At 44.3% G+C, this 27273-nt stretch overlaps 1 protein-coding gene across 1 annotated transcript in view; it reads left to right on the plus strand.

Moving 5' to 3' along the window:
- Window positions 1-27273, plus strand: part of CPZ (carboxypeptidase Z) — a 353734-nt gene that overhangs the window by 285830 nt on the left and 40631 nt on the right. The window contains exons 8-9 of the mRNA XM_078678537.1: window positions 10719-10854; window positions 23355-23494. Coding sequence (XP_078534663.1) covers window positions 10719-10854; window positions 23355-23494 — 276 coding nt within the window. The remainder of the gene's footprint in view (window positions 1-10718; window positions 10855-23354; window positions 23495-27273) is intronic.

The raw sequence follows: 27273 nt of genomic DNA on the forward strand, positions 1-27273 counted from the left end.
TTTTAACCACTTCCTCTATTTAGCCTGCTAGACCGTTATGACAAATGCATTATGCACATTTCACTTCATGAGTAGTTTTTAAACTGTCGAAATTTGGATATGTTTTTATATTTAAATGTAGTCAGTGTAAGTCGATTCAGGTTTTTGGGGTCTGTTTCTTTTTCTGTTCTGCATACGCATTTTACTCTGCACTGTATCCACTCTGTTCCTAATGTGTAATCTTTTACACATGTTATCTTGTGTTTATAAACTCTCAATAAAATTTTTTTTTTAAATAAAAAGTTTTGTGCATCTCTGAGTGCACCACACTGATATTGCTTGAGCCTATGAGTGCTACAGTAAATAGGGACAGCATTTGCATGTGTGAGTGCACCGCACTGATACGTGTGTGAGCCTATGATTGCTACCATATATGGGAATAGCACATGCAGGTTGTGATTTTACAGCACTGGTTTGTGTGTAACCCCTTTGTGAGTTGCAACACATGGAGACAGCATGTGGGTTTGTGTGCATCTCGCTGGGGTGTGTGTGTGTGTGTGTGTGTGCCATTGAGTGGTACAGCACATGGAGGGCTACACACATTTGCATACAGCACTAAGTATGCATAGGTTTCTTTGAACGGTGCAGTGCATGAAGACCTGGGGGTTTCTCTGTTGGGAGCACCAGGGACTGCTGGAGAAACATGTGGCAGTAGAGGAGCCCCCCGGACAGATTTGTGGATTGTTTCATTCCTGGGAGCAGGGTGTGGCACACACACACACTGCAGGAAGGAAAAGCCAGGCTCTTCAGTACACTTCTGCTGGGTTCTTTGATTCTGAAAAGGGCCAGTGGAGAAATGTACTTGGGCACATCTCACGAAGGAGCTGGGGCTTATAATAGAGTCATAATGAGTACTGCTGGAGGCCTTTGTAAATTTTTGATACCCATATCACTGAGACGGAACTCCAGGTGTGAGCCTGGTCATTTCTAGAGACACATTCTGCTGTGATAGACTGCTCTCTAAAGGAAGAGTAGGACAGAGGAATGGGAACTTCATTGTGGGCAACCCCAGGAAAATAAACTTAAAAAATAGAGAGACTTACTCACACTTGTGTCTGGAAAGGCTTCTAAATATGGGAGCTTGAGAATCCCAGATTGTCAAACTAAAGCTTTACATCAGCATGGCAAATACGAGCATGAGTTCAGCTGGTTTTGACCAAGACTGGGGACTGAAGGTCTGCCAGTCTACATGCTGGTCAGGGGACATCACACAGGGGAATCAAGAACAGTTGCTTGGAGCCTGGGGCACCAGCTTGGGTGTGTAAGGGTTGTGTAACCCTAACAGGCCTCACCAGTCAAGAGCTTTGTTTTAGAAAAAGCGACCTGATTAGGAAGGTCTTCTTAATTCCCTGTTAACTCTGCCCAGTGGTATTACCCATTTCAGCATCAGATTCCCCTGGTAGTTCCTCATTTTTACGTGATGGGGTCAGTTCTGTACTGTGAGAGTTGGTCACCTCCCCTCCCATCTTAGGTTACGAGGCCATAGAATTAAAAAGAAAAACAAAAAATCAATACATAAAGGGATTGGTGGCAAGCTGTGCTATTAAATGCAGCGAGAAATCCTTTACAGATCGGACACCACTCCTGCTCCAATGGGTCAAACCTGAACTACCGGCCCCATCCTCCCACCACCCTCTGAAGAAGAAAACAGCAGTCCAGACCAGTTTCTGCCTTTTTGAGGCTCTGTAGCATAGTGAAGCGCGAGTCTTATGGCACAGCGAGCTTGGGCCTATGTGTTACACATAGGCAGTCCCAATTAAGAACAAGCATTTTCAATGCAATAGGTCTCGCATTTATGAGAGTTTGAGCAAATGGCGTTGTAAATGATAAAGCCTTTTATTTATGTGTTGTTTTAAAAATAGATAAATAAAAGGCATTGTTATTTACAATGCCAATAGCTTAAACTCTCGCAAATGCGAGACCTATTGCATTCCAAATGCGTTCGATACAAATTTTAAAATGTGTTAGGAAAGGTTGCAATTAAAGCCTAACGAGCAACAACACATGTAACATGGGGTGTCACCGTGGTAGGTTACAAAATGAGACAAGGTGGTACTAAGGCGGGACTACTAAGCCTTTCGACCTATCAACAGCCACAATTTACGGTGGACAATGACACAAGCCAATGAAAATGAGGGTACTGTGTGGGCGGAGCTTCAAGTCCCAACCTCAATACAGCATGCCTCGCAGAGCAGCACAATGCTCCTCAGGCTCTACCTAAAAAGAAAAAAAAAGATGATTGACGTAAGACTTAAATTAAACTCAACCACTGGTGATTACGCAGAAAAAAGGACTTAAGGACCAAAGCAGGTTTGCATAAGGTGATATCTTCTGTAAATAGTGAACATTCGTATTTTTATTTTATTCTCTGAATATGGACTATTTAAGGAATATGCTTTCTTTCTACTGTTCATCTTGCTTTCAGACACTCAAAGCTCGTATTTTTTCATATGTTCTTTGTTAGAAAATGTTAAAAGCTTTAAATAAAAGACAATGACGGCATCAGACAGTCTACTGTCTCTCTATTGAGCTACTCTGCCGTTGTTTCACAAGTATGTTGCCGAAAAATGTAACAGGACATGAGAATAAGGTTTAAACAAATCAAGTTTAAAGCATTAGGAATTCTTCCGTTTCCCCCATTTTCCAATCTCCCGTCCCTCCCTACTTGTTACATGGACTGGAATGATGGCCTCAAAATAATAATAATCCACATTTGTAAAGCGCGAACAATCCTGGAATGCGATGGGTGTCTTGCTCGAATCATGCACCTCAAAGGGGCAACACAGGCCGAATATCAGTGCAGTGGCCAGCCAGAGGTGTAACAGTAAGCACCAAAATTCAAAAACATTTGTTTCTCTACGCATTTCAGTTTGTTTATTGCGTCCCAGGAATGTGAGAAAATGTTACTAAAATAAATCAGAAAAAGATCTTAGGAGTTTCACTTGATGTATCAATATAATTTGGGATATGAAAATCAAGTTTTGTTGGAACTGATTCAAAGTAACTCAATTTCTCTGGAGATTGTCTATTGTTTTTGTACAATAGATAATAGGGATTGAGAAGAGTATCACTGAGACTTGTGTTGATACCTAACCAGGGTATGTTTTTTAAGTTTCTAAAGGTTTCTCGTCCCAAATTAATAAACGACATCCTAACACTCCCTGTCTATAATACATACCACCTTCGTAACCCGAGGGGCACACCACGGGCTACCCTCATTTTGCTGGAGGTCTACCATACTCACCAGGAACTGAGTGGCAAAAGAAAGGGGGTGGCAGCATACAGTTTTTTATATAGCTTGATCAAGTAATATGGCCAGACAGTCTGACCTGTGTCATCATGGGCTCTGAGGCCTACAGGCCCACTCATGGGCAATCTGCTGCTGTATGCTCAGATCAACCTTGCCATACATCAAGGAAGATGTGGGGACAGTTTAGTGCATGTCTGAGTGCACCAGACAGACATTACTTGAGCCTATGAATGCTACAGTTAATGGGGACCGCATTAGCATGTGTGAGTGCACCGCACTGATACGTGGGTGAGCCTATGATTGCTACCATATATGGGAACAGCACATGCAGGTTGTGATTTTACAGCACTGGTATGTGTGTAACCCCTTTGTGAGTTGCAACACATCGAGACAGAGCATGTGGGTTTGTGTGCATCTCACTAGTGTGTGTGTGTGTGTGTGTGTGTGTGTGTGTGTGTGTGTGTGTGTGTCATCGAGTGGTACAGCACATGGAGGGCTACACACATTTGCATACAGCACTAAGTATGCATAGGTTTCTTTGAACGGTGCAGTGCATGAAGACCTGTGGTTTCTCTGTTGGGAGCACCAGGGACTGCTGGAGAAACATGTGGCAGTAGAGGAGCCCCCCGGACAGATTTGTGGATTGTTTCATTCCTGGGAGCAGGGTGTGGCACACACACACACTGCAGGAAGGAAAAGCCAGGCTCTTCAGTACACTTCTGCTGGGTTCTTTGATTCTGAAAAGGGCCAGTGGAGAAAAGTACTTGGGCACATCTCACGAAGGAGCTGGGGCTTATAATAGAGTCATAATGAGTACTGCTGGAGGCTTTTGTAAATTTTTGATACCCATATCACTGAGACGGAACTCCAGGTGTGAGCCTGGTCATTTCTAGAGACACATTCTGCTGTGATAGACTGCTCTCTAAAGGAAGAGTAGGACAGAGGAATGGGAACTTCATTGTGGGCAACCCCAGGAAAATAAACTTAAAAAATAGAGAGACTTACTCACACTTGTGTCTGGAAAGGCTTCTAAATATGGGAGCTTGAGAATCCCAGATTGTCAAACTAAAGCTTTACATCAGCATGGCAAATACGAGCATGAGTTCAGCTGGTTTTGACCAAGACTGGGGACTGAAGGTCTGCCAGTCTACATGCTGGTCAGGGGACATCACACAGGGGAATCAAGAACAGTTGCTTGGAGCCTGGGGCACCAGCTTGGGTGTGTAAGGGTTGTGTAACCCTAACAGGCCTCACCAGTCAAGAGCTTTGTTTTAGAAAAAGCGACCTGATTAGGAAGGTCTTCTTAATTCCCTGTTAACTCTGCCCAGTGGTATTACCCATTTCAGCATCAGATTCCCCTGGTAGTTCCTCATTTTTACGTGATGGGGTCAGTTCTGTACTGTGAGAGTTGGTCACCTCCCCTCCCATCTTAGGTTACGAGGCCATAGAATTAAAAAGAAAAACAAAAAATCAATACATAAAGGGATTGGTGGCAAGCTGTGCTATTAAATGCAGCGAGAAATCCTTTACAGATCGGACACCACTCCTGCTCCAATGGGTCAAACCTGAACTACCGGCCCCATCCTCCCACCACCCTCTGAAGAAGATAACAGCAGTCCAGACCAGTTTCTGCCTTTTTGAGGCTCTGTAGCATAGTGAAGCGCGAGTCTTATGGCACAGCGAGCTTGGGCCTATGTGTTACACATAGGCAGTCCCAATTAAGAACAAGCATTTTCAATGCAATAGGTCTCGCATTTATGAGAGTTTGAGCAAATGGCGTTGTAAATGATAAAGCCTTTTATTTATGTGTTGTTTTAAAAATAGATAAATAAAAGGCATTGTTATTTACAATGCCAATAGCTTAAACTCTCGCAAATGCGAGACCTATTGCATTCCAAATGCGTTCGATACAAATTTTAAAATGTGTTAGGAAAGGTTGCAATTAAAGCCTAACGAGCAACAACACATGTAACATGGGGTGTCACCGTGGTAGGTTACAAAATGAGACAAGGTGGTACTAAGGCGGGACTACTAAGCCTTTCAACAGCCACAATTTACGGTGGACAATGACACAAGCCAATGAAAATGAGGGTACTGTGTGGGCGGAGCTTCAAGTCCCAACCTCAATACAGCATGCCTCGCAGAGCAGCACAATGCTCCTCAGGCTTTACATAAAAAGAAAAAAAAGTTGATTGACGTAACACTTAAATTAAACTCAACCACTGGTGATTACGCAGAAAAAAGGACTTAAGGACCAAAGCAGGTTCGCATAAGGTGATATCTTCTGTAAATAGTGAACATTCGTATTTTTATTTTATTCTCTGAATATAGACTATTTAAGGAATATGCTTTCTTTCTACTGTTCATCTTGCTTTCAGACACTCTTTTCATATGTTCTTTGTAGGAGAGTAGGGTCTGCTATCCTATGGTCACCCCAAATTTTTGCTTTTTGCTTCACTGGTTTATGACTTAATGTGGCTGTGGGCCTGCTAATCAGACCCCCAGCCTGCTGTTCTCTATCTAAATTATTGCCAATGTACTTTAGGTGCATTACGAAATTGAAACGGGTTCACCTTATTGGCCCCTGTAACAGTGTACCCAGGTACCCAGGGCATAGGGGCTTCCAAGGCCTACCAGGGGCTGCAGCACGTATTGTGCCACCCCTGGCCTGGCCTCCATATTTGACACAACTGGCTGACCACTCAGCTGGGGTAAGTCGGTGTAACCACCCCTTACTTAGGTGTAGTATGCCTATGCCTAACCTAAAATGGACACATGTGTTCCTATCAGCCACTCCTATGGAATCCTGGTGGCAGAGTGCTTGGAAATATGTGAGATGGTGCTCTGGCATGAGCTGAGCCTGTCTGCAGCTTTTGGAACCATGTCCTTTAGCTGTTCCATGATACTGCCATACCATATACTCTTAAGTGCATTATGAACCTCGCGGTTAAATGCTATCTTTGGTTTGGCTTTATCAAAACATGTCGAGTAAGGTGTCATACGAATTGGAATACTACCCCCTCGCTAGTTCTGGCGACGGGGGTAGCATTCCACCCTTCTAGAGGGATACGACATGTACCTAACCTGAACCCCGGTTAAAGTTAAACAGAGCCTCAGCATCACAAAATGGATGCTGCCACCACAGACACAAGTCTGACCTCCTGCTGCTGGGAGTCCTTCCAGCGAGGGCAGCTTGGACAAAGGGTTTCCTGCCTTGGGAGGTGCTAGCACCACCCCAGACAGGATTTTGTGTACTGGGTAGGACAGGGCTGATTAGAATCAGACATGCCTGGGGCACACAAGGTGTCCATGTGCATATGCCAGTTCAAACCGGTGCTGGGGCTTTCCAACCCCAGTCCTGGCGCAAATTGGACAAAGGAAAGGGGGTGTAACCACTCCCCTTCCTGTTCCCACCCAGAGGAGGGACCTAGTAGGTGATCCGGCCCCCAGATTTGGAATAAGAGTAGGAGCTGTGTCCTTAGACTTCAGATCATCCTGAACTCGACTTGAAACTAAGAAGAAGACTGGACTTCGACATTCTGCTGCACAGAAGACTGAAGAGAATCTCCCTTGTGGCCAAGGAGTGACCACCCTGTGAATACAGGCACCGACCAGCAACTCGACGTCTGCTTTGCTGCCGCCTCCTGCCGGAGCCCGAGCCCAGAGCCTGACAAGACCCAGACTCCCAGACATCTCAGAGCCCGATCCACAGTCCCTGAAAAGAAGAGACCCGTGGAGGCACCGAGAGACGTGGGACCGGACATCTTGGAAGACCCCTGAAGAGCTGACTGCACAACATTCCTATGGTTACAGCGGAATTGTGATCACGAACAATCCGCGGTTCCCACTTGACTGCTACAATTTTTATATATCGTTACCAGCAGTCGATACCCTCCTCAGCGAGGTAAGCATGTGTCAATACTCAAAAGCATCCATATAGCAATTGACGACACAGCACTATGTCTTCACAGTGACCCCGAGACACACGTCCGAGCTTCACCTTTTTCAGGCGATTCCATCCCACCTGCATCGTATGTCCAATTTTAATTCATCACTCACAAACACTGTCCTCACAACCCGAATCTTGGCATGCATGTCGCACCTTTACACCAGGCTTGTGTAGTGGCACAAAAATTAAAAAATACTGGCATGACCCTTTCGCAAAATGTTTTTCTATCGAAGTGGCGACTCATAGGTTGCCCGCTCCACACTATCACTGGCATGCTCACTACGGTTCTGTATTGTGTAAAATGAACATGAAGGGCGATTAAATTGCTGATGTTTAACATTGTGTAAACATTCTTTAAAATTCTTCTAAACAAGAAATACTTTTCTTTCTCTTTTCTCCTGTTCTCTTTAAAACAGGTGTATGAATTAAATTCAGGCAAAATTAAATTGAAATTTTAGTCCTGAGGATGATCCTTTCATATTAGAGCAAATGGATCGAAACGTCGTCGACTTGTAATAGTAGACATACATGCAAACTACTGTATATATTCTGTATGTTCTACTCTGGAGAACACTTTTTTCGCACTGATATTACTAGTGTCCAGGCTGCTCTATGTTTTCTCTTTGCCTGTTGAATCTTTTTTCTCCATTTATCTATCCTTCTTTCTCTCAGTACAGCACAGGATTGTGCCCTTTCCATGATTACTAATTGTTTCATTTTGTTTACTGTGTGATTAATTGACAATAAATTCCTGGTCCGGCTGGACAGGATAAGTATATAGCTTCCCTTGCGTTCTATATAATATCTGGTTTGTAAAATTGTTTAATTTGCTTAGGACCTTTGTCTTCCAAAAATATGCACAACACCCGAGGCACCCTCGACGCTGTGCTTTGGGATTTGAGAAGCCCCAACACCGAGCAGCATTTGCACCGAAGATCAGCCCCCCAGCATCTCCATGATCTGCGTGGGGCCCTTTTGCACTTGCCACTCGATGCGCCATCCCGGTCACTTGCCACGCGGCTAGTGGCCATCTTGGCGATGAAAAATACGATCTACACCACTGGTCTGGTTGCTCCAGACTGGCCCTTGCTCCCCTAAAAAGGAGCACCCGCTCTGACCTTGCTGGTCTGAGTGAGAAGCTTGAAACGATTCCTGCATGACTTGCTTTTGCCAAGGCCTGTTTGCTCCAATCAAGTTGCCGACACCGCCATCAGCGAGAGCCATCGTGGGACAGCTCGTGATCGACTCCTGTACGTCCTTGACCTCTTCGTGTCCACGTGGCTGCAGAGACAATCTTCACGACATCGCCTGTTTGCACCCGACATCGCCTGGTTCCATCCTGGTTCCACGGTAGTCACTGGCTAGTGACTTTGAACATTGTCCCCTCTGCTTTCAGATCTTCACCTCATCAGATCCACCCTTGGATCCACCGTAACTCTTCACATCGAGCCGCCTACAGCATCTTCAGCTCCAAGCACCATCGACCTGCGTGACGAAACCCGACACTACTTTGACCCTATGCACCCGCTTCCTGTGGGTGAGGTAACTCAGCAACGCCGGTGTTCCCACACTGGTACACACCTCTAGGGTCCGAGTCTAAAGTTTCATCCTCCTAGGTCACTCGGAAGGTTCCTTAATAACTAACTTTGTAACTTTTACACACCATTGACATTGCATTGGTGTATGCGTGCACTTTAAGCACTGCACCCGAGTCCCGCGGGCCTTTCCCGACTTCATCACTGTTAGTCCTGAACAGCTCCATCGATTCCCCAGGCCCTAGGCCTCTTCAATTTCCCCATAGTGGTTCTTATACCACTATTTTAGTATATGGTTTAGGTGGCCCCTAGGGCTCATCCATATTTGTGCAACTTTTGTATATTTAAACTGTGTTTTGTTTTAACGCATTTGCTTCTGTGCTCATAAAGAATATAGGGGACATTTGTAGAAATAAATCTATATATATTTTCAATATATATCTGTGTGGTGTCCTTTCATTTGGTATTCAAGGGGATTGTGTATGGTAAAACAGCTTGCTTCACATGCCTTTACAGAGTTTAGCCTAAGACTGCTTAGTCCATGCTACCCCTAGGATAGCTTGTCTATAAGGTTGACTTTACAACCTCCACCATAAGGGTTGCTTGGCATGATACAAGGTGATCACTAGAACTAGTGAGCATCATATATCAGGCCAACTTCTCACATTCTCACTGTTAGAAAATGTTAAAAGCTTTAAATAAAAGACAATGACGGCATCAGACAGTCTACTGTCTCTCTATTGAGCTACTCTGCCTCTGCCGTTGTTTCACAAGTATGTTGCCGAAAAATGTAACAGGACATGAGAATAAGGTTTAAACAAATCAAGTTTAAAGCATTAGGAATTCTTCCGTTTCCCCCATTTTCCAATCTCCCGTCCCTCCGTACTTGTTACATGGACTGGAATGATGGCCTCAAAATAATAATAATCCACATTTGTAAAGCGCGAACAATCCAGGAATGCGATGGATGTCTTGCTCGAATCATGCATCTCAAAGGGGTAACACAGGCAGAATATCAGTGCAGTGGCCAGCCAGAGGTGTAACAGTAAGCACCAAAATTCAAAAACATTTGTTTCTCTACGCATTTCAGTTTATTTATTGAGTCCCAGGAATGTGAGAAAATGTTACTAAAATAAATCAGAAAAAGATCTTAGGAGTTTCACTGGATGTAGCAATATGATAATTTAGAATATGAAAATCAAGTCTGTAGATTTATTATCAAAACAACCAAGAGATGCTGGGAAAACTGGTTTACCACAAATTTCTCCACCGCCTTTTGTTTTGTTCTCTAAATTTACCCATATGGTACTCAGGCCATATGCCATACCCTGTTAGTTATCTGAGTGACGGGTTTCTATAACCCGTGCTCATAATCTTTTCCTGGCCACTTTTAGCACCTTGTTTTCCATCCTTTTGTTTAATTATGACAGATGGTTAGTGGTTCTTTTGTGTAATTTTATCCGTATTTCCTGCTTTCATTTCCACGCACCGACCATTGCTTCAGACTATTATAAATGAGTTCATTACTAAAGAACAAATTTATACTCTGTAAACAACGTTTTCTCCCAACCTCTTGATTACATGAATCCATGTTGGTGATACTCTTGGAGATGCATTTTGCCGCAAACAAACAAAAATGCACCCTCATTTTTATGTGTAGTTATTTTCTTTATGTCTGCCTTTTATTTGCTTGTCCACTGTGATGAATCCACCTTCATTCAAATATACATTTTGGGGACCTGTGATTGCTCATACTGTTGTTATCAACAATATTTTTACCTTTTGTGGTTTCAGAGTTCATCATGGGGATGGCCGATTGACTACAAAACATTTGCCTGACCTTTTTATCTTAAGATTCCGTGTATCGTTGCTATGAGTATTATAATCACTGCTATTTCTTACTGTTTCGTTGAGTTGTATTTTCACGACTTCATTTGCATTGCAGGTTTTTAAATTATTGGCTAAAACATACGCCAGTGCACATCCTGTTATATCCTCTGCAGCAAACGCCAGGTGTGGTGGTAATTTTGCTGAAAAAGGTGGGATAATTAATGGTGCTGAATGGTACAGCTTCGCTGGTGGTAAGTATATTTTAACTATTGCTACTAGATATGATGCTCTATCAGGGAACCAGTGGGAACCAAAACCGGCCATGGCAAAGTTCTCGGCCGCCCCCCCCCCCCACCTCCTTCCCAAGGGGTTGTGGGTGCTGCCGAGCTCTTTGCCAGGGCCAATTTTCGGCCGATTTTGTTACAGGGCTGATTTGGTAGTTATGCTGCAAAAACGGCCCGGTACCAAAAAGGGCCCCAATGGCCCCAAACTATCCCCCCACCCGTGCGGCGCACTGGGGGATTGCCCTGTGCCCGCTATGGTCAGTCAGGCCCTGTGCTCTATGACGAATATTCTTACCTAAGGAATGAGTGAGGGTGTTCTACATTTGTATGTATATAATTACAGGACATTGTGAATAATGTGTCTGTTATAAATGGGGTTTCTGGTTGGCTAGGGTATACACCTAAGCCATGCAGCATCCACCACTCTAGTCAGGTTAAGGGAGTTACACACAGAAGATGACCCCTACTCACCCACTTGTTAGCTTGGCACTAGCAGTCAGGCTTATCCCAGAGGCAATGTGTAAAGCGTTTGAGCAACACATACACACACACACACACCAGAGACACATTAGGCACACCATAAAAAGAGACTCTACACAAGGTTATATAAAAATATCTTTTGTATTAAACACCAAAACACAGAGACCGTAAATCACGTTGTAGTTTGTAAAGCACATCAGGCCACAAGTCGCACAAATCACTTTGCCAACTAAGCAGTTGTCATGGCATCCAATTTAGTGCACTAAAGTAGATATTTATATGTGGCACTAGTCATCACATCATGCAAAACACCATCATGGTGCATAAATAACAGTTAGTGCAAAAAGTAACTACTTGCAAGGTTGCCCACGTTATAAAACATCATCAAGACAGTAAACACGTTTTACATTACATGTCTGCTCATAGTTCATGCAAAAAACACAGTTGATGGACAGAATGTAGAACAATGTCATACATTCACCCCAGTACAAGGATCTGGGCCTAAATCCATCGTTTTTTTTGCACTCCACATCACCCTGGGTTAGACACTGGCTATATGCAAATCAGCTCTGACCCTGTGCCTCGTGGGAACAGTCCAGTCCGAACTACCAAGCCATGTCTTTCCCAGACCGGAATCAAGCATCCAAGGACCGGTTTCTGGCTATCAGCCTTCATTCAGCCTGGATAGCTTGACTCCAGTGATGTGGAGAGCCTGGGACTCACGTCTGAGCATCCCCAGCCCACTCGGGGTGAAAATTGCAAAAAACACAGTTGATGGACAGAATGTAGAACAATGTCATACATTCACCCCAGTACAAGGATCTGGGCCTAAATCCATCGTTTTTTTGCACTCCACATCACCCTGGGTTAGACACTGGCTATATGCAAATCAGCTCTGACCCTGTGCCTCGTGGGAACAGTCCAGTCCGAACTACCAAGCCATGTCTTTCCCAGACCGGAATCAAGCATCCAAGGACCCGTTTCTGGCTATCAGCCTTCATTCAGCCTGGATAGCTTGACTCCAGTGATGTGGAGAGCCTGGGACTCACGTCTGAGCATCCCCAGCCCACTCGGGTGAAAATTACAAAAAACACAGTTGATGGACAGAATGTAGAACAATGTCATACATTCACCCCAGTACAAGGATCTGGGCCTAAATCCATAGTTTTTTTGCACTCCACATCACCCTGGGTTAGACACTGGCTATATGCAAATCAGCTCTGACCCTGTGCCTCGTGGGAACAGTCCAGTCCGAACTACCAAGCCATGTCTTTCCCAGACCGGAATCAAGCATCCAAGGACCGGTTTCTGGCTATCAGCCTTCATTCAGCCTGGATAGCTTGACTCCAGTGATGTGGAGAGCCTGGGACTCACGTCTGAGCATCCCCAGCCCACTCGGGGTGAAAATTGCAAAAAACACAGTTGATGGACAGAATGTAGAACAATGTCATACATTCACCCCAGTACAAGGATCTGGGCCTAAATCCATTGTTTTTTTGCACTCCACATCACCCTGGGTTAGACACTGGCTATATGCAAATCAGCTCTGACCCTGTGCCTCGTGGGAACAGTCCAGTCTGAACTACTGTGTCTAACCCAGGGTGGTGTGGAGTGAAAAAAACGATGGATTTAGGCCCAGATCCTTGTACTGGGGTGAATGTATGACATTGTTCTACATTCTGTCCATCAACTGTGTTTTTTGTAATTTTCACCCCGAGTGGGCTGGGTATGCTCAGACGTGAGTCCCAGGCTCTCCACACCACTGGAGTCAAGCTATCCAGGCTGAATGAAGGCTGATAGCCAGAAACCGGTCCTTGGATGCTTGATTCCGGTCTGGGAAAGACAGGGCTTGGCAGTTCGGACTGGACTTTTCCCATGAGGCAAAGGGTCAGAGCTGATTTGCATATAGCCAGTGTCTAACCCAGGGTGGTGTGGAGTGAAAAAAACGATGGATTTAGGCTCAGATCCTTGTACTGGGGTGAATGTATGACATTGTTCTACATTCTGTCCATCAACTGTGTTTTTTGTAATTTTCACCCCGAGTGGGCTGGGTATGCTCAGACGTGAGTCCCAGGCTCTCCACACCACTGGAGTCAAGCTATCCAGGCTGAATGAAGGCTGATAGCCAGAAACCGGTCCTTGGATGCTTGATTCCGGTCTGGGAAAGACAGGGCTTGGCAGTTCGGACTGGACTTTTCCCATGAGGCAAAGGGTCAGAGCTGATTTGCATATAGCCAGTGTCTAACCCAGGGTGGTGTGGAGTGAAAAAAACGATGGATTTAGGCCCAGATCCTTGTACTGGGGTGAATGTATGACATTGTTCTACATTCTGTCCATCAACTGTGTTTTTTGTAATGCTCATAGTTCATGACCATTAGAAAATAGGCAGACTTTAAAATGCTGACCGTAATATGTAGAGCTCAAAAACATTATTCTAGTAACCTTGCTCAGGCCGCAGGGAAGTCCTAGTGCCTATTACCAGCAATAAGGTAGGGCTGGCAGCAGACTGAATTGAGCATAATCTCCGTGGAAGAGTCTCCTTCTGCTCTGACTAGTAGGGCCCCCTGTGCTCCAAAAGGCATGTAATCAGGTAGCTGCCCGCGTTCGCGTGGTGCAGCAGCGAGTAACACAACAGAACACGTCATGACACAACAGAACCTGTCAGATACCTCTCCCCGTCTCTGGAGGTTGACTGCGCAGAGCTTCCACTGTATGTGCAAAACAAGGAGGGGAGGCACCCGCACTGCCCATGAAGGCGGGTAGAGCTCCCCTAGCAAGAAAAAGGCTGGCTCATCTGACCTCGCGGTTCAGCGACTGCACCGGGATATTCCTGCGGTCAGAGCCCTGACATCAGGTGATGGTGACTTCCTCTTCCTGGACAGGAAGGGTGGGTGTGGCCTTCCTCTTTGCGCCGGAATCCCTTCCTGGACCACTGCGCTGCCTCTGGGAGAGCTCCACTTTGCTGCATGGCCTACAACATGTATTTGTCCCTGCGATCGCACCTTCGGCTACAGTGGCCGGTTGCCATGCAATGCCTGGTGCTCCTGTGGCACTCGCTCGACTGACAAGTTGCTGCGTTAGATTTGAGCACGCCTCTTTTTGCCTGGGTTGATCACGGAGTGGGTGGGGGTCAGTCCAGAGCTACCTCCTCAGCTTTCACCTCCGGTACTTGGAAAGTGCAGCGCTACTGGGCAGATGAAAGCGCTCCTCACACACTTTCAAAAGGAAAAGTGATGAAGGAACAGAACACCAGGTGCTAGTCACTTTATCTAGAGCAGTAGACGTGCTCACCATGTGCAAGTTTATTTTTTCCAGCACTTCCTCAGTTGAGGATTAGAAATCCATAGCTCTACATGCACTTTGAGGGGGCCACAATAAAGTGTACACCCTGCCCTCTTCTTTTCAATACAATGGGGAAGAACAGTTCAGTCCTTCGCCTGCTGTAACAGCGGAGGTATCTCTTCGGGAATGAGCTGTGAACTAAATCCAGAATCAAATAACATAACATAAGCCTTTAACACCAATATCTCCTCAGACATTTAATCTTCTTTTTACCCTTGTGGATATTTTGCATTACATCCCTACAGATGTTTTCCCTACCTGCTTTGCTGACTTTAGAACTTTGTGCATTTTACCCCCACTAACAAGGAGAAAAATTGCCATGCTGTCCCTCTAAACATGATTCAATTAGCTTATTCCTTCTTGGCACATTTGTCTTTCATGTTAATCCCTAGTATATGGTATAGCAAGTGCAGCCAGAGCCTGGCATTTAAATGCCATGTGTGTACTGTAGCACCTAGTTTGACATTCACTACAGTGGCAGTGCAAACATGGCTACAGGTCTGCTGTGTGAAGTGGAGCAGCCTTTGGTACCAAGACCACAGGCCTATACTAGAGACTACTGGTATAGACCTCTTGGTCATCATCTTAAAAACCTCATCTTTGATGGTAGATCTCACCTTGTCTGACAGCCTGTAGGTTTTATTCTTAAAAAGCATGCAGTATCAGGAATCTATGTCCTAGGTACACAAGTTGGTGAGTCCTGGGGTAAGTGAGAATGAGGAGGCAAAATGTCCCAGAAACTGGTGCTAATCTCTCTTTTGTCTGTTGTCATAGTTGGAAAGAGGACTACGACTCCACTGAGTCTCCTTGCTTCTTTCATGATGGGAGATCTGGTAGGGTCTCACTTTTCTCCTCCCATTCACCCTCTGCCACCATAGCTATCTCAGACCTCACAAAGTGTGGTTTGAATCAGTTTACATGCAGAACCCGCAAGGAGTTCCTATGAGTCTGTAGGTCCACATTGTAGGGGACCTCACTCTTCTTCTCTTTGACTTTGTTGGGTCCAGCCCACCCATCATAGAAGGTCCGGGGGTCCCAAGCATGCAGAGTTCCACAACCCACACTTTTTGGCTAGGTTGGTACTCTAGCAGAGTGGCCTTCTGTTTTTTCTACTGCTCAATTATTTTCTTGTTGGCCTCCAAATTCTGGTTGTCCTCTTTGATGTATTGCCCCATTTGGAACCTTAGGGCTAACATATCATCTACAACACCTTGTGAAAGTTTCCTTGATCTTTCTACAATACCTCTTCTACAAGGCAAGCAGAATATTCAGGGTGGAGGCTTTAATAATCTTCTCCGCACAATCGTGTCAGGTCCTGCCTTCCAGGCCTGTCTCAGCCACATAAAAAACTTTGGTACACTTCAAAAGGAGAAATTAAGACACCCGGCAATTTTTGTGTATCCCCTGTCTGATTGCTTTTGTATCCTGCCTCTGTCCTACCAGACTTTTATCTCCAGGTTTGTTTTGGATTCAGGTCCTGCTTTAAACTGGATGTAAATGTTAGAAGTAGGAAGACGCTACAGATTACTAGAGTGCACTCCATTGCACACCCTTGACCCTCAAAGTCCAAGTTTAGTGTGCACAAGACTTTCAGCATCTTGAAAATGCCACTTCATATGGCATTTTGGGCCTATTTATAGTATGGCAAACACACACTTCTGAAATGTGGATGGTGTTTCCTCCTGGAACTTTTACCTCATTGGTTAGAGAGTGCCAAGGAGTCAGTTCCTAACTAATGCCTGTGACCTGATAGAAGCCCTGAAGGACTGAACCTGTGCTTCCCTGAACCCAGGACAAAGAATTGGACTCCAAGGGTCAATTGGCTGGCCATCTATGTGGCTAAAAGGGCACAAAAAGCTTCAAGAGACGTTTTACTGAAGTGCCCAGCTGGCCAGTGGCACTTGGCCTTGGACTAGACTTTGTTGTTGGCCTCTGCCTGAGAGTCTCTAAGTGACCTCTCTTGCAATCCTTGAGGGCCTTAGAAGTGTACTCCTGTAGTTGCTGGGCACCGGAATAAAGTTTGGAACTTTGGAAAATCCACTGTGTCGAAATGAATTTCAACATTGCCCTGCATGGAGATCTCTGCAACGCCCCAAAAACAATGCAGTTCCTTTCTGCATTGGGGCTTAGAATAATTTTCAACTAAAAATTGACCAACAAATCTGCTTCAAGTATCTGACCTGTAGTTCCACAGCTTCAGCTTTAACCCACACAGAGAGGATTTTCAACCCAAAAAGTAACTAACTTCCTTTTGGAGTTAGGACTTGTTTTCAACTTGAACTTCCATACTTTTTAGCTGGACCAATCCACTTGCTGTATTCGGTCAGGGCTCCATCATGCTCAGCCTCAAATTACTTCTTAGGTCCCAGTCTAGAAGGACAATTGACTATCACTGGCACCCAGTACTTTTTTCCTGCTATTTCTACTTAAATGTTTGAAAAAATAATATAAAAATCTGTATCCTGTTAGAAATGGGAATCCTGGTTGGCTGAGGTATGGATCCAGGCCAAGCAGCAACCACCACTCTAGTCAGGGTATGCTAGATACACAATTAGATAAACTGTGCTCACCCTCTGGTAACTTTGTTGTACAGAGCAGTCAGGCTTATCTACAAAGGCAATTTGTAAAGTATTTGTGAAACATACAGTAGCACAAGGAATACACCACAAAAAGGCTACACACAGGTTTAGAAAAATAGAGACTTGAGGTTGAGTAAAATAAGGCTAAAATGACAAAAATCAAACAAGTAGAAGTCGAAATATGAAATTTTAAAGATTAAGGGCTTGATTTAGATCTTGGCGAATGGGCTAGTCCGTCCCTACGGTGAGGGCTATCTCCCGTCAGCTGAAATATAAATCCTATAAGATATTATGGGGTTTATATTTCGGTGGACGGGATATCCATCACTGTTGTGAAAGAGTAACCTGTCCGCCAAGATCTAAATCGGGCCGCTATATCAAAAATAGTATTTAGAAGTCAATAACGGTCAAAAGGTTATTTGAAGACGTGATGTACCAGCACAAATCTAAAGTTCAGGCCAACCACGAACGCCAGCAGGCCGTCTACTGGACTCAGACAAATCCCGCTGAAGAATTACCTTGGATGGAGCTTTTGCCGTCATCAAGAGTATTTTGCCTTGTCATCAGGCAGCCGGCCAAAGGGGTCCTGAGTCGTCGTCTAGCTCTATTGAGGTAAATGCAATGCGTCATTGTGTAGCCATGCAGAGTGTCATTGTCAAGCCATACAAGCTGTCAAACATCTTTCATCGGGCAGCCTCTGTGTCGGCGTCAAAGCGTGATGCAGCAGAATTTCTCTTCTCAGGCAGTAGATGCAATGCATCGTTTTTTGCTGAAAGCAGCTGCAGAACCCACTTCTGGGGCCCAGAGCTTGGAGGGGGCCACCTTAGGCAAGGGTATCCCTCACAGAAGTAATAGTTCAGCAGAACCAGCAGAATTCTAGGAAGTCATTTGAGTCCCTGAGACTTCAGAAAATAGGAGTCAAGGCAGCAAGCCCTTAGAGACCACTTGGAGGGAAACCAGAGTCCTTCCAGCAGAGTCAGGTAGCAGCAGCAACAAGGGGCAACAAGCAGAAAAGCAGTCCTTCTGGAAATGCAGTCCCGTTGAGTCCTCTAAGCAGCACAGCAGTCCTTCTGACAGAGATTCCGTTCAGGACCCAGAAATGTCTCTGGATAGAGATCAGCAACCCATTGCTTATACCCTAAAGTGCTTTTTATGTAGATGGTGACTTTAAAGGAACTTGCTGAAGTGCACAAAGATTCTTTTCATCCCGGTTCTGTCTGCCAGGCTAACCCTGGGTGGTAGTTAGAAATCTTTCTGGCCTGCCCTGACCCTCCACTGGCACTACTTAACAACTCGTTGGCTACTGGGGTGGTTCCGGACGGGAAACATCCTTTACAACGCAACTTTTACCACGCAGTGCCTTTACGACGCAACTTTTACAACGCAAACCATTACAACGCATTGCGCTGGGGGGCGCTCTAGGATAGGGAATGTGTTTAATGTACTATCCAACACCTTCCCTACTATCCACGGGGACTGGAGGTGGAATAGTAAATTAAACAATTCACTATCCAGCGCCTAAAAGCACTATGAGTTGTAATGGTATGCATTGTAAAAACAGCGTTGTAAAAGCATGCGATGTAAAAGCATGCGTTGTAATGTCATACATCCGTTCCGGACTCCTTTAAACAGGCAGTAGTGATACCGATACTAAAAAAGACCAACGCTGACCCTACGGTCTTGAGCAACTACAGGCCCATCTCCCTTCTTCCCTATTTAGGTAAAATTCTGGAGACGTATGTCACTCGCTGCCTGAGCGCTTTTATTGAGAGCTCGTCTTTTTTGGATGCCCAGCAAGCCGGTTTCCGGCCGCTCCATTCTACCGAGGCGGTCATCGTGGCTGTGATGGATGCCTTGAGAAAGGGCGCCGACAATAACATCTCCCAGGCACTTGTACTATTGGATTTGTCGGCGGCCTTTAACACGGTCGATCATGCAATATTGATCGACCGTGTCAATAATGCCGGCATCCATGGCGTAGCTCTCTATTGGGTCAGATCATTTTTGGATAAGCGATCCCAGGCAGTGCATCTGTCTACCTTCTCCGCTTCTTACTCCCCCCTATCCTGCGGAGTCCCACAGGGCTCTGCTCTATCTCCTTTGTTATTTAATCTCTACATGCAGCCCCTAATAGCCTTTCTCCGCAAATCCTCGGCTACAATCTTCAATTATGTGGATGATCTGCAGCTAATTTTTCCTATTGACACTTCCCTATCCTCTTGCACTAGCTTCCAAACTACCATGCTTGATATATCGGAATGGATGTATCACAGTCAGCTTACATTAAATCCTACTAAGACCGAGCTTGTGTTGGTAGGCGGGTCAGCCAACCCATGAAATGCCAGCTTTTGGCCTCCCTCACTAGGGTCCCCACCCTGTCCCGTCAACTCAGTGAAGAGCCTTGGCGTAGTCATTTCTAGTGATTTATCCATGAGGCCTCAGATAAACGCTGTCACGTCATCCTGCTTTTTCCACCTGCGTAGGATACGTAAGATCAGCAGGTTCCTCACCAGAGATCCACTTATACTTGTCATCATGGCCCTCGTTACGTCCAGAATTGACTATGCCAACACTCTGTATTTGGGAATCCCTGCTTACCATCTCCACAGGTTGCAGCTGGTGCAAAACCAGGCAGCACGCCTAGTTTACCTTCAGCCTAAACATCAGCATGTCTCGCCGCTGTTGCGGAGCCTGCACTGGCTCCCGGTGGCTAAGCGTTGCACCTTTAAACTTGGTTGTACGATTTTTAAAGCTCTGTCTGATCAAGCTCCCGCCTTCATCTCTTCCAGCCTGAAGCGATATGTGCCCCTGAGAGATCTCCGCTCCACCTCACACAACCTTCTAGTCATTCCTAAAATCAAACGCAAAAAGCACGGTGGTCTCTGTTTTTCTTTTCTGGCCCCCAAAATCTGGAATTCCCTCCCGACTGCTTTCCGACACTGCCCCACCTACGATTGCTTTCGTAGGATGATGAAAACCTTCCTCTTTCAGTCAGCGTTCGAGTAACCCCCGTTCCTGCCTTCCGCATTTGTTATGAGCGCCATGAAACCGTTTGGTGACCGAACGCGGTACAAATAATTTTAACATAACATAACGTGGAGTGGACACTACCTATTGAAGTGAGTCAGCACCTCCCTTTCCTCCTTACCCAGGTAGACCCATCAGTATGCAGACAAATGCAGATGAGTGCTGATAATTCAGGTAAGCCTCAAATTACTGTGTTTGTGGCTGTCTAAAGGGAATGCACAAAGGATAGCGGTCACTAAACCTATATGTGTATTGGAGACAGGCTGTAAGGCACAAAGAGCAGTAAGTACTGAGAAATTTCCACTTTGTGAAAGTAGCATTTCTTAAACAGTAATGTTAAATCCAACATCACCAATAAGGAGGATTTATCATTACCATTCCAAACATATCAAAAATGAAATAGCTACTACTCTCTGATCAGGAATTACAGCATAAAAGTGTAATAAGGAATTCTCAATGCTGGCCTATAAGAGGAGTAGGCCTCACAGTAGTGAAAAACAAAATAGGCTGTTTGTCACTACCAGGACAGCCAAACGTAATGCTACATGTCATACCTTGTAGTTAAATATCGCCCTGCTGTTAGCGTTACTTAGGGCCTAACTCAGGCATAACTTGTACGTAATAAAAGGGGAGTTTAAGGCTTGGCAAGTAGTTTTAAATGCCAAGTCCAAGTGGCAATAAACTGCACATACTGGCACTGCAGTGGCAGGCCTGAGACAGGTTTGAAAGGCTACTTCGGTGAGTGGCACAATCAGTATTGCAGTGCACTAGTGACATTTGCAGTACAGGCCCTGGGTATAGGGTATTCCACCTTACAAGGGACTTACTGGCATAACAAATATGCCAATCCGGGATACACCAATGTCATCACGTGCAGGGTAGACGCACATTCACTTTAGCACTTGTTAGCAGTGGTAAAATACAATGAGTCCGAAACATAACAAAAATAGGGTCAGAAAAAGAGGAGGAATGCAAAAGGTGTGGCTAATCCTGCAAAATAGGCCATTTCCAACATACTCCTTATCGATTTTTGGATTTTTGGTGGTGTTTTTTTTTATACACTTTACTCTATTTTTCTAATTCTCTTTGGGACTTTTTTTATTGGTTTATTGACTTTATTACTGTTTTGATACTGCATAAATACTTCACACGTTTCCCTAAGTTGAGCCAGTATGTTCTGTACCATAACTATGCGAGGGTTGAGCTTAGGTTAATTTATTGACTTTGAGGCTGCAACCTAACAAGAGTTATGATTATTCTTTGAGGTGGGCAGTTGTCTAAGCCCAATAATAATCACATTTCTTAAAATTATGTTGACTAAAAGTAAAAGCTTTTAATAAATGATAGTTATATTTTAAATTTCTATTAGCAGGACACTATCGGGCCTCCGTGCAACATTCTTTTGACCCATTGTTGCATTGGGTGCTCACAAATTACCATCTGTGGTTGAAATTCCCAGATCATGATTTGCAGAATAAGATTACCAAATATTTATGCTAAAATGTGGACATTTCTGCAGGAATACTTTTCCCTTCAGAAGTGTGAACATGAATGATATCATAAAAAAAGGATATGGACTCTAATAAGATAGAGAACACCAACAGAATTATAACTTTGTGAGAATCACCATGCCAACTGTTTCCTCTCCATTTACACATTTGTCTACTCCGAAAAGAGATAAAGTAAGGTGTAATTCTGGTGAAAGGTATCCAAACTTCCTTATATAGCATGGTCAAGTAGAGTAACAAACTATTCACTGTATATTTATCCTGGTGTAGGAAAAATAAATCAACCACACTTACTCCTGTGGCTTATTCACCCTAAAAACAATCTGAAGGAATAACAGTAGATTAGTGGGAAAACTCATAAAAATTGATGTTTTGGGCTTATATTCATCAGTATTCTTCCATACCTATGTGCTTTCCCAAAAATGTGGGAATCAACTAAAGTCATGAGAGGAAATCTATAATAAATGAGTATCCACCTTTTAGGAGTTTATGGGAATTCCCCTGTATTCATCAACTAATTTTGGTCGGGTCTTGGATTGATTCTCTACCACATTTGGAAGGACTTCAGCATTGAGCATGGGTGCTTTGCCTAATGTTAAGGCAAGGGTGCCTCAAAAAGTCTATCTTTAATAACTGTTCCAAGAATAGGTGATTCAGTGATTCAGTGCAAGGAGTCCATCAGTATTGCACAAAGGGATTGAGGTAGAAAACTTTTTCTATGAGTTACTGTGTCTTACCTCTTGACTTGTGGATGATCTTCTCAGGAATGTCGAGGAATGTCGAGGAATAAAATATGCATATTCATGTGTCTTAGCAAAAATTACCTTTTCCATGTGTAATCACATAGCATTCCATAAAATGTATGAGTAAGTCACAGATATGCCTAAGTTAAGACAAAAAAGCACACCAAAAAAGCTTTGCACCTTTCGCCAATTGAATGTTTTAAACAGATTCGAAAGCTTTTTCTTTGAGTGGTTGCATCTTACTCCTGCTGTAGATGGAAATTATTCCTAAACTTCATTGTCTTTTTCACAAACATTCCTTGTGAGTAGTTGAGCTTTGTTCCATGCTGAAGTTTGACTTATTTATGAATTAGACATGGTTACCTTGAAAAATACATTTGTTATTCACAATTTGTTTTTCCATTCATAGTCATTGTTCTTGAGCACAAGTTCTCCACCACTCTAGACACCAACATCTCTGTGACTGTGGATACACAGATCTGATTGTAACAATGAGAAAGCCACACTGCAATCAAGCAGTTAAAAGCCTTATATGGATGTATTCAAATAATGCCAGTCATAATATGTTTTAAACGAGATCTAGCTTTAGTTTTGAAGCCAGTGGTTGAGCGAATTATCTCTAAACGAGCCTTAGAATACATTTTTGGGGGGGGTTAGGGGTAGATGGAAACTTGTTTTTTTTTTGTTTTTTTAAGTAATACCGTTTATCATTCCGATATGTTCTGTTTGAACAGCATCTTACATTAAACAATAATGTAATTACTTCACAATGAATCTTGCGATTGCAGGGATGCCAGATTTCAGTTATCTGCACACAAACTGCTTTGAACTCACAATAGAAGTGGGCTGTGAGAAGTTTCCTACTGAAGATGAACTGTACACTGCCTGGCAGGACAATAAGGAGGCTCTTCTGAGTTTAATGGAAATGGTAAGTAATTTGTAATTTATTTGTACTGCACTTAATCCCACAGCTCAAGTAGCAATATTTAAGATGGACTTGACTTCAATCGAAATAATGTGAGGAAATGTACTACAGTTCAAGTGAAATGCTTTGCACAGTGAATCACTCTCCATTATAACATGATGAGAATGTATGTTTCTTAAAATAAGTACATCATTTTCTTCACTGGCACTACTTAACTAAAGTACATTCTACAATTTGTTTGCAGGAGAGGTAACATGCTTATATTGCTATGCATTTGAAAACAGGGCCGTACCAGGATGCCAGGGGCCCAAATTCAAGCAAAAATTACAAGCAAAAAAAAATAGACTCCCACCTCCTGTTTTGTAAAATAAAATAACAGTTCTAATAGAGGTGCCCTGGGCCCCTTTGCTACTGCATTTGCAGCACTATTAATAGCTACACTCCTTCAAAAAGATAAATGATACAAACATATCAAACCCACAAAATAATAATTTGACAACAACTGGCAGCACTTATAAAGGTCAAGAGAACATCAAAAATCAGTTTCAACAATTCAGTTTTCCAAAGGATTATTTCAATCAGTATTTTGCAATGAGCTGTTGTCTCTTGCTCAGTGCAAAATACAGTATTATAAGTACTTGAAATATTTACACAGATTTCTGTCCTCTCTAGTTAAATTTAGTGTCAGCAGTCCATTTAAACATATGATTAATAAAAGAATAGTCTGATGATCCAGTTGAAGATGTTGTCCGACTACGGCCAGATGACTGTGATAATACGAAATTAATGCACCCTCAACATATCAACTATTAACTTGAAATGTTAGGGGGATGCACTCAATGGCAAAGCGATACAAGGTGTTTTCTTACCTAAATAAGAGGGGAATACACATTACAGTACTGCAAGAGACACATCTAACGGTAAAGGAGGGTGCTGCGATGCATAAACCATGGAGGGGTCAGGCCTTCTATACCACATATTAGGCCTTTGCAAGGGGCAAACTGGTTTGGATCTGATCTGGGGTCCCTTTCCAATACACAGGAGATGCGGTTGATCCTAAGGGGAGGTATGTTTTGGTGACGGGCCGGCTCATGGGCAGAGACATAGCTCTCATCAACACTGACACCCTGAATGTAGACCTCGGAAGCTTTCTGTTAGGCCTCTCAAGCGCACTGACCCTCTGCCTAGTACAGTCAGCTGTGGTGGGAGGGGACTTTAATTGCATAGCGGACCCTCAGGCTGACTGCTACCACCCTCCACTGAGAGATGGCAGATGTAATGGGGACTCCTGGATTCCTGGCTGTTAGATCTGGGGTCTCTAGTTGGCAATGGTTCTTACCTTTGTCCAAATAGGGACACTTACTTCTAAGTCAGGATAAGGGGATTACACTCCTTAATAACCCCTGCTTACCCCCTTGATAGCTTGGCACGAGTAGACAGGCTTATCTCCGAGGCAGTGTGTTCAGCATTTGTGAATATAAACAGTAATACAGTGATAACACTACAGATGGACACATCACAGGTTTTATCAAAATAAGTATTCTTTATATAGACTCAAACACAAGACCACAAACGACAAAAATCCACAATACTATACTTAAGATTACTGAAAAGATGACAAAAGTCTCTTAGTTCAAGTTGTTGGTTAATGCGACAAAGTTCTCAACAAAGTACCTGGATGCGTAACGCAAAGTGAACAAAAGGCTCAGTGAAGGGGAGATGCGTCGGTTCCGTGACCTGGGGGAACGGTTGCGTCCTTCCTCAATGCTTGAGCAGAGTAGGGGACTCGTCGTGAGCCTTACCGGTGCGGAGGTGATGCGTAGATTCTCGGCCTGCGGGCCCGTTGCGGTGCGCAAGATGGCGCCTTGATACAATGCGATGATCTGGTTGCGGTGCGAGAAGCTGGCGCCCTTGATGAGGGGATGCGATGACGATGTGATGACGATGCAATGATGCCCTGGCTGCCTTGCGACGACTCTGTACTTTGGAGCCGCGACAGGCCCTGTGACACGCTTCTCCGGTGATGTGATGGCAACTCTCACGATGGCGTCACGCTTCTCCGGTGATGCAACAGCAGACAGCTTCGATGAACACACGCTTCCAGGGAGATGCGGCGAAGGCTCACATCTTCGGCGTTGCGATGATTTCAGCTGCGGCGGCGACACGCTTCTTCCCGATGCGTCGCGCTTCCAGCTCCCAGCGGCACACAAGTGTCTGGAGTCAGAATTCCCAGCAAGGAAATTCAGGAGGGAGCTGGAGGTGAAGTCTTTTGTCCCTGAGACTTCAGCAGGAGGCAAGCACAGTTCAAGCCCATGGAGAATATTCTGTAGATGAAAGTCCTTACAAAGTTCCTTCTCCTTTTCCTTGGCAATGAAGCAACCACTGCAGGCCAACCTAGCACACAGCACACTGGCAGAGGGGCAGTCCAAACTCCTGCAGCTTCCTTGGTTCTTCTCCTTGGCAGAAAGGTTTCTTGTTCCAGAAGTGATCTCATCTCTTGTGATGTATTCCTATAGGTACTGTATCGATTCCCCTATTCCTGACCCTGGTCTGGTTAATAATTAACTAGCAGCCATCTAACAGTGCAAAAACCGTTATCTGATTAAGCCACACCACGGCACAGAAGCGCGTTATCTGATTAGGTCATAACGCATGCCATCTAATTAGACAAGCGATATTCCTCCAGCCCCTGATAAGGCATACGGAGTTCTCAAAACAAATCAAACCTACAGCGACCTGGGAAATTCCCATAACCATTGTTTTGATTTCACCGAGAACTTCAGCAAAAGAATGTGCGAACGAGCCCGTTCATATGACATCCTTATTGACGTATATATGTCCATCCTTACGTCAATCTCGGCACCTTTCAGGTATAAATATTACCGACATTGCCTTAAGCAAACACATGCGGTGGTGACGAGATCGGAGCAGCGAGACGTGCCGAGGAGCCCAGCAGAGAGCGAAGCCCACAGGCGCTGCCCCGCCTTCCTGACGCGCTGAGAACGAGACGCTGCCTTTCTCCTGCTGAGAAATCCAGCTCCGGCGCTTCCAAGCAGCCCTCGCAGGCAGCTGGAATATCAAGACCTGGGATAAGAGATACCAGCCCTCCATCATTCTAGATCTAAGGTACAGAACTGAATAACCCCTTGCAGAGAATTGTCGAGTCAGTCCCTTGGCAAAACAAACTTAACTTAAACTGCTACTTATCTACTCCCGCCCACGTATTAGGCTTAGGTCAGGTACACTGGGGTAGACGTGGTTAGAAGCACCAGTTGAGTATGATTAGTCAAATGTATATATGTATGTATCTATTTTATCCATTTTAAGTATCATATGGCTCAGAAACCATATGGCTCAGAAACCATATCAATGCTTTTACAGTATTATTTTATAATTCTGTCTTTACTGTATGCACTTTACTTAACTACAAGTATTGCAATAATAGCGATTCATTTCTCTTGTATGAGAAAGGAGACTGATCAATAAATAACATCTTTTATTGAACACGCCCGTCTCTTCCTTTTCTCTACAATCTGGTGAAACTAAGAATGCACTGAACTGACTAAGTAAAATAAGTTGTCTTTTGTTTTCACACGACTCTAGAGATACACTCTTGATTAGGGGAGAGCAAAGTTGTCATGTTCTATGGTTGTCAGAAACTAAATCCCTTCTTGTCTATCCAGGGAGGTTAAAATCCTCCTTGCCTATTCGAGAAAGTTTCTAGTGAACTCTGAGCTAGCTGGCAAACACAAAACTTTAAGTCTAATATCGTCGGTAGAAGA

This window comes from Lissotriton helveticus, chromosome 2_2, assembly GCF_964261635.1.
Source record: "Lissotriton helveticus chromosome 2_2, aLisHel1.1, whole genome shotgun sequence".
NCBI classification, from domain to species: domain Eukaryota; kingdom Metazoa; phylum Chordata; class Amphibia; order Caudata; family Salamandridae; genus Lissotriton; species Lissotriton helveticus.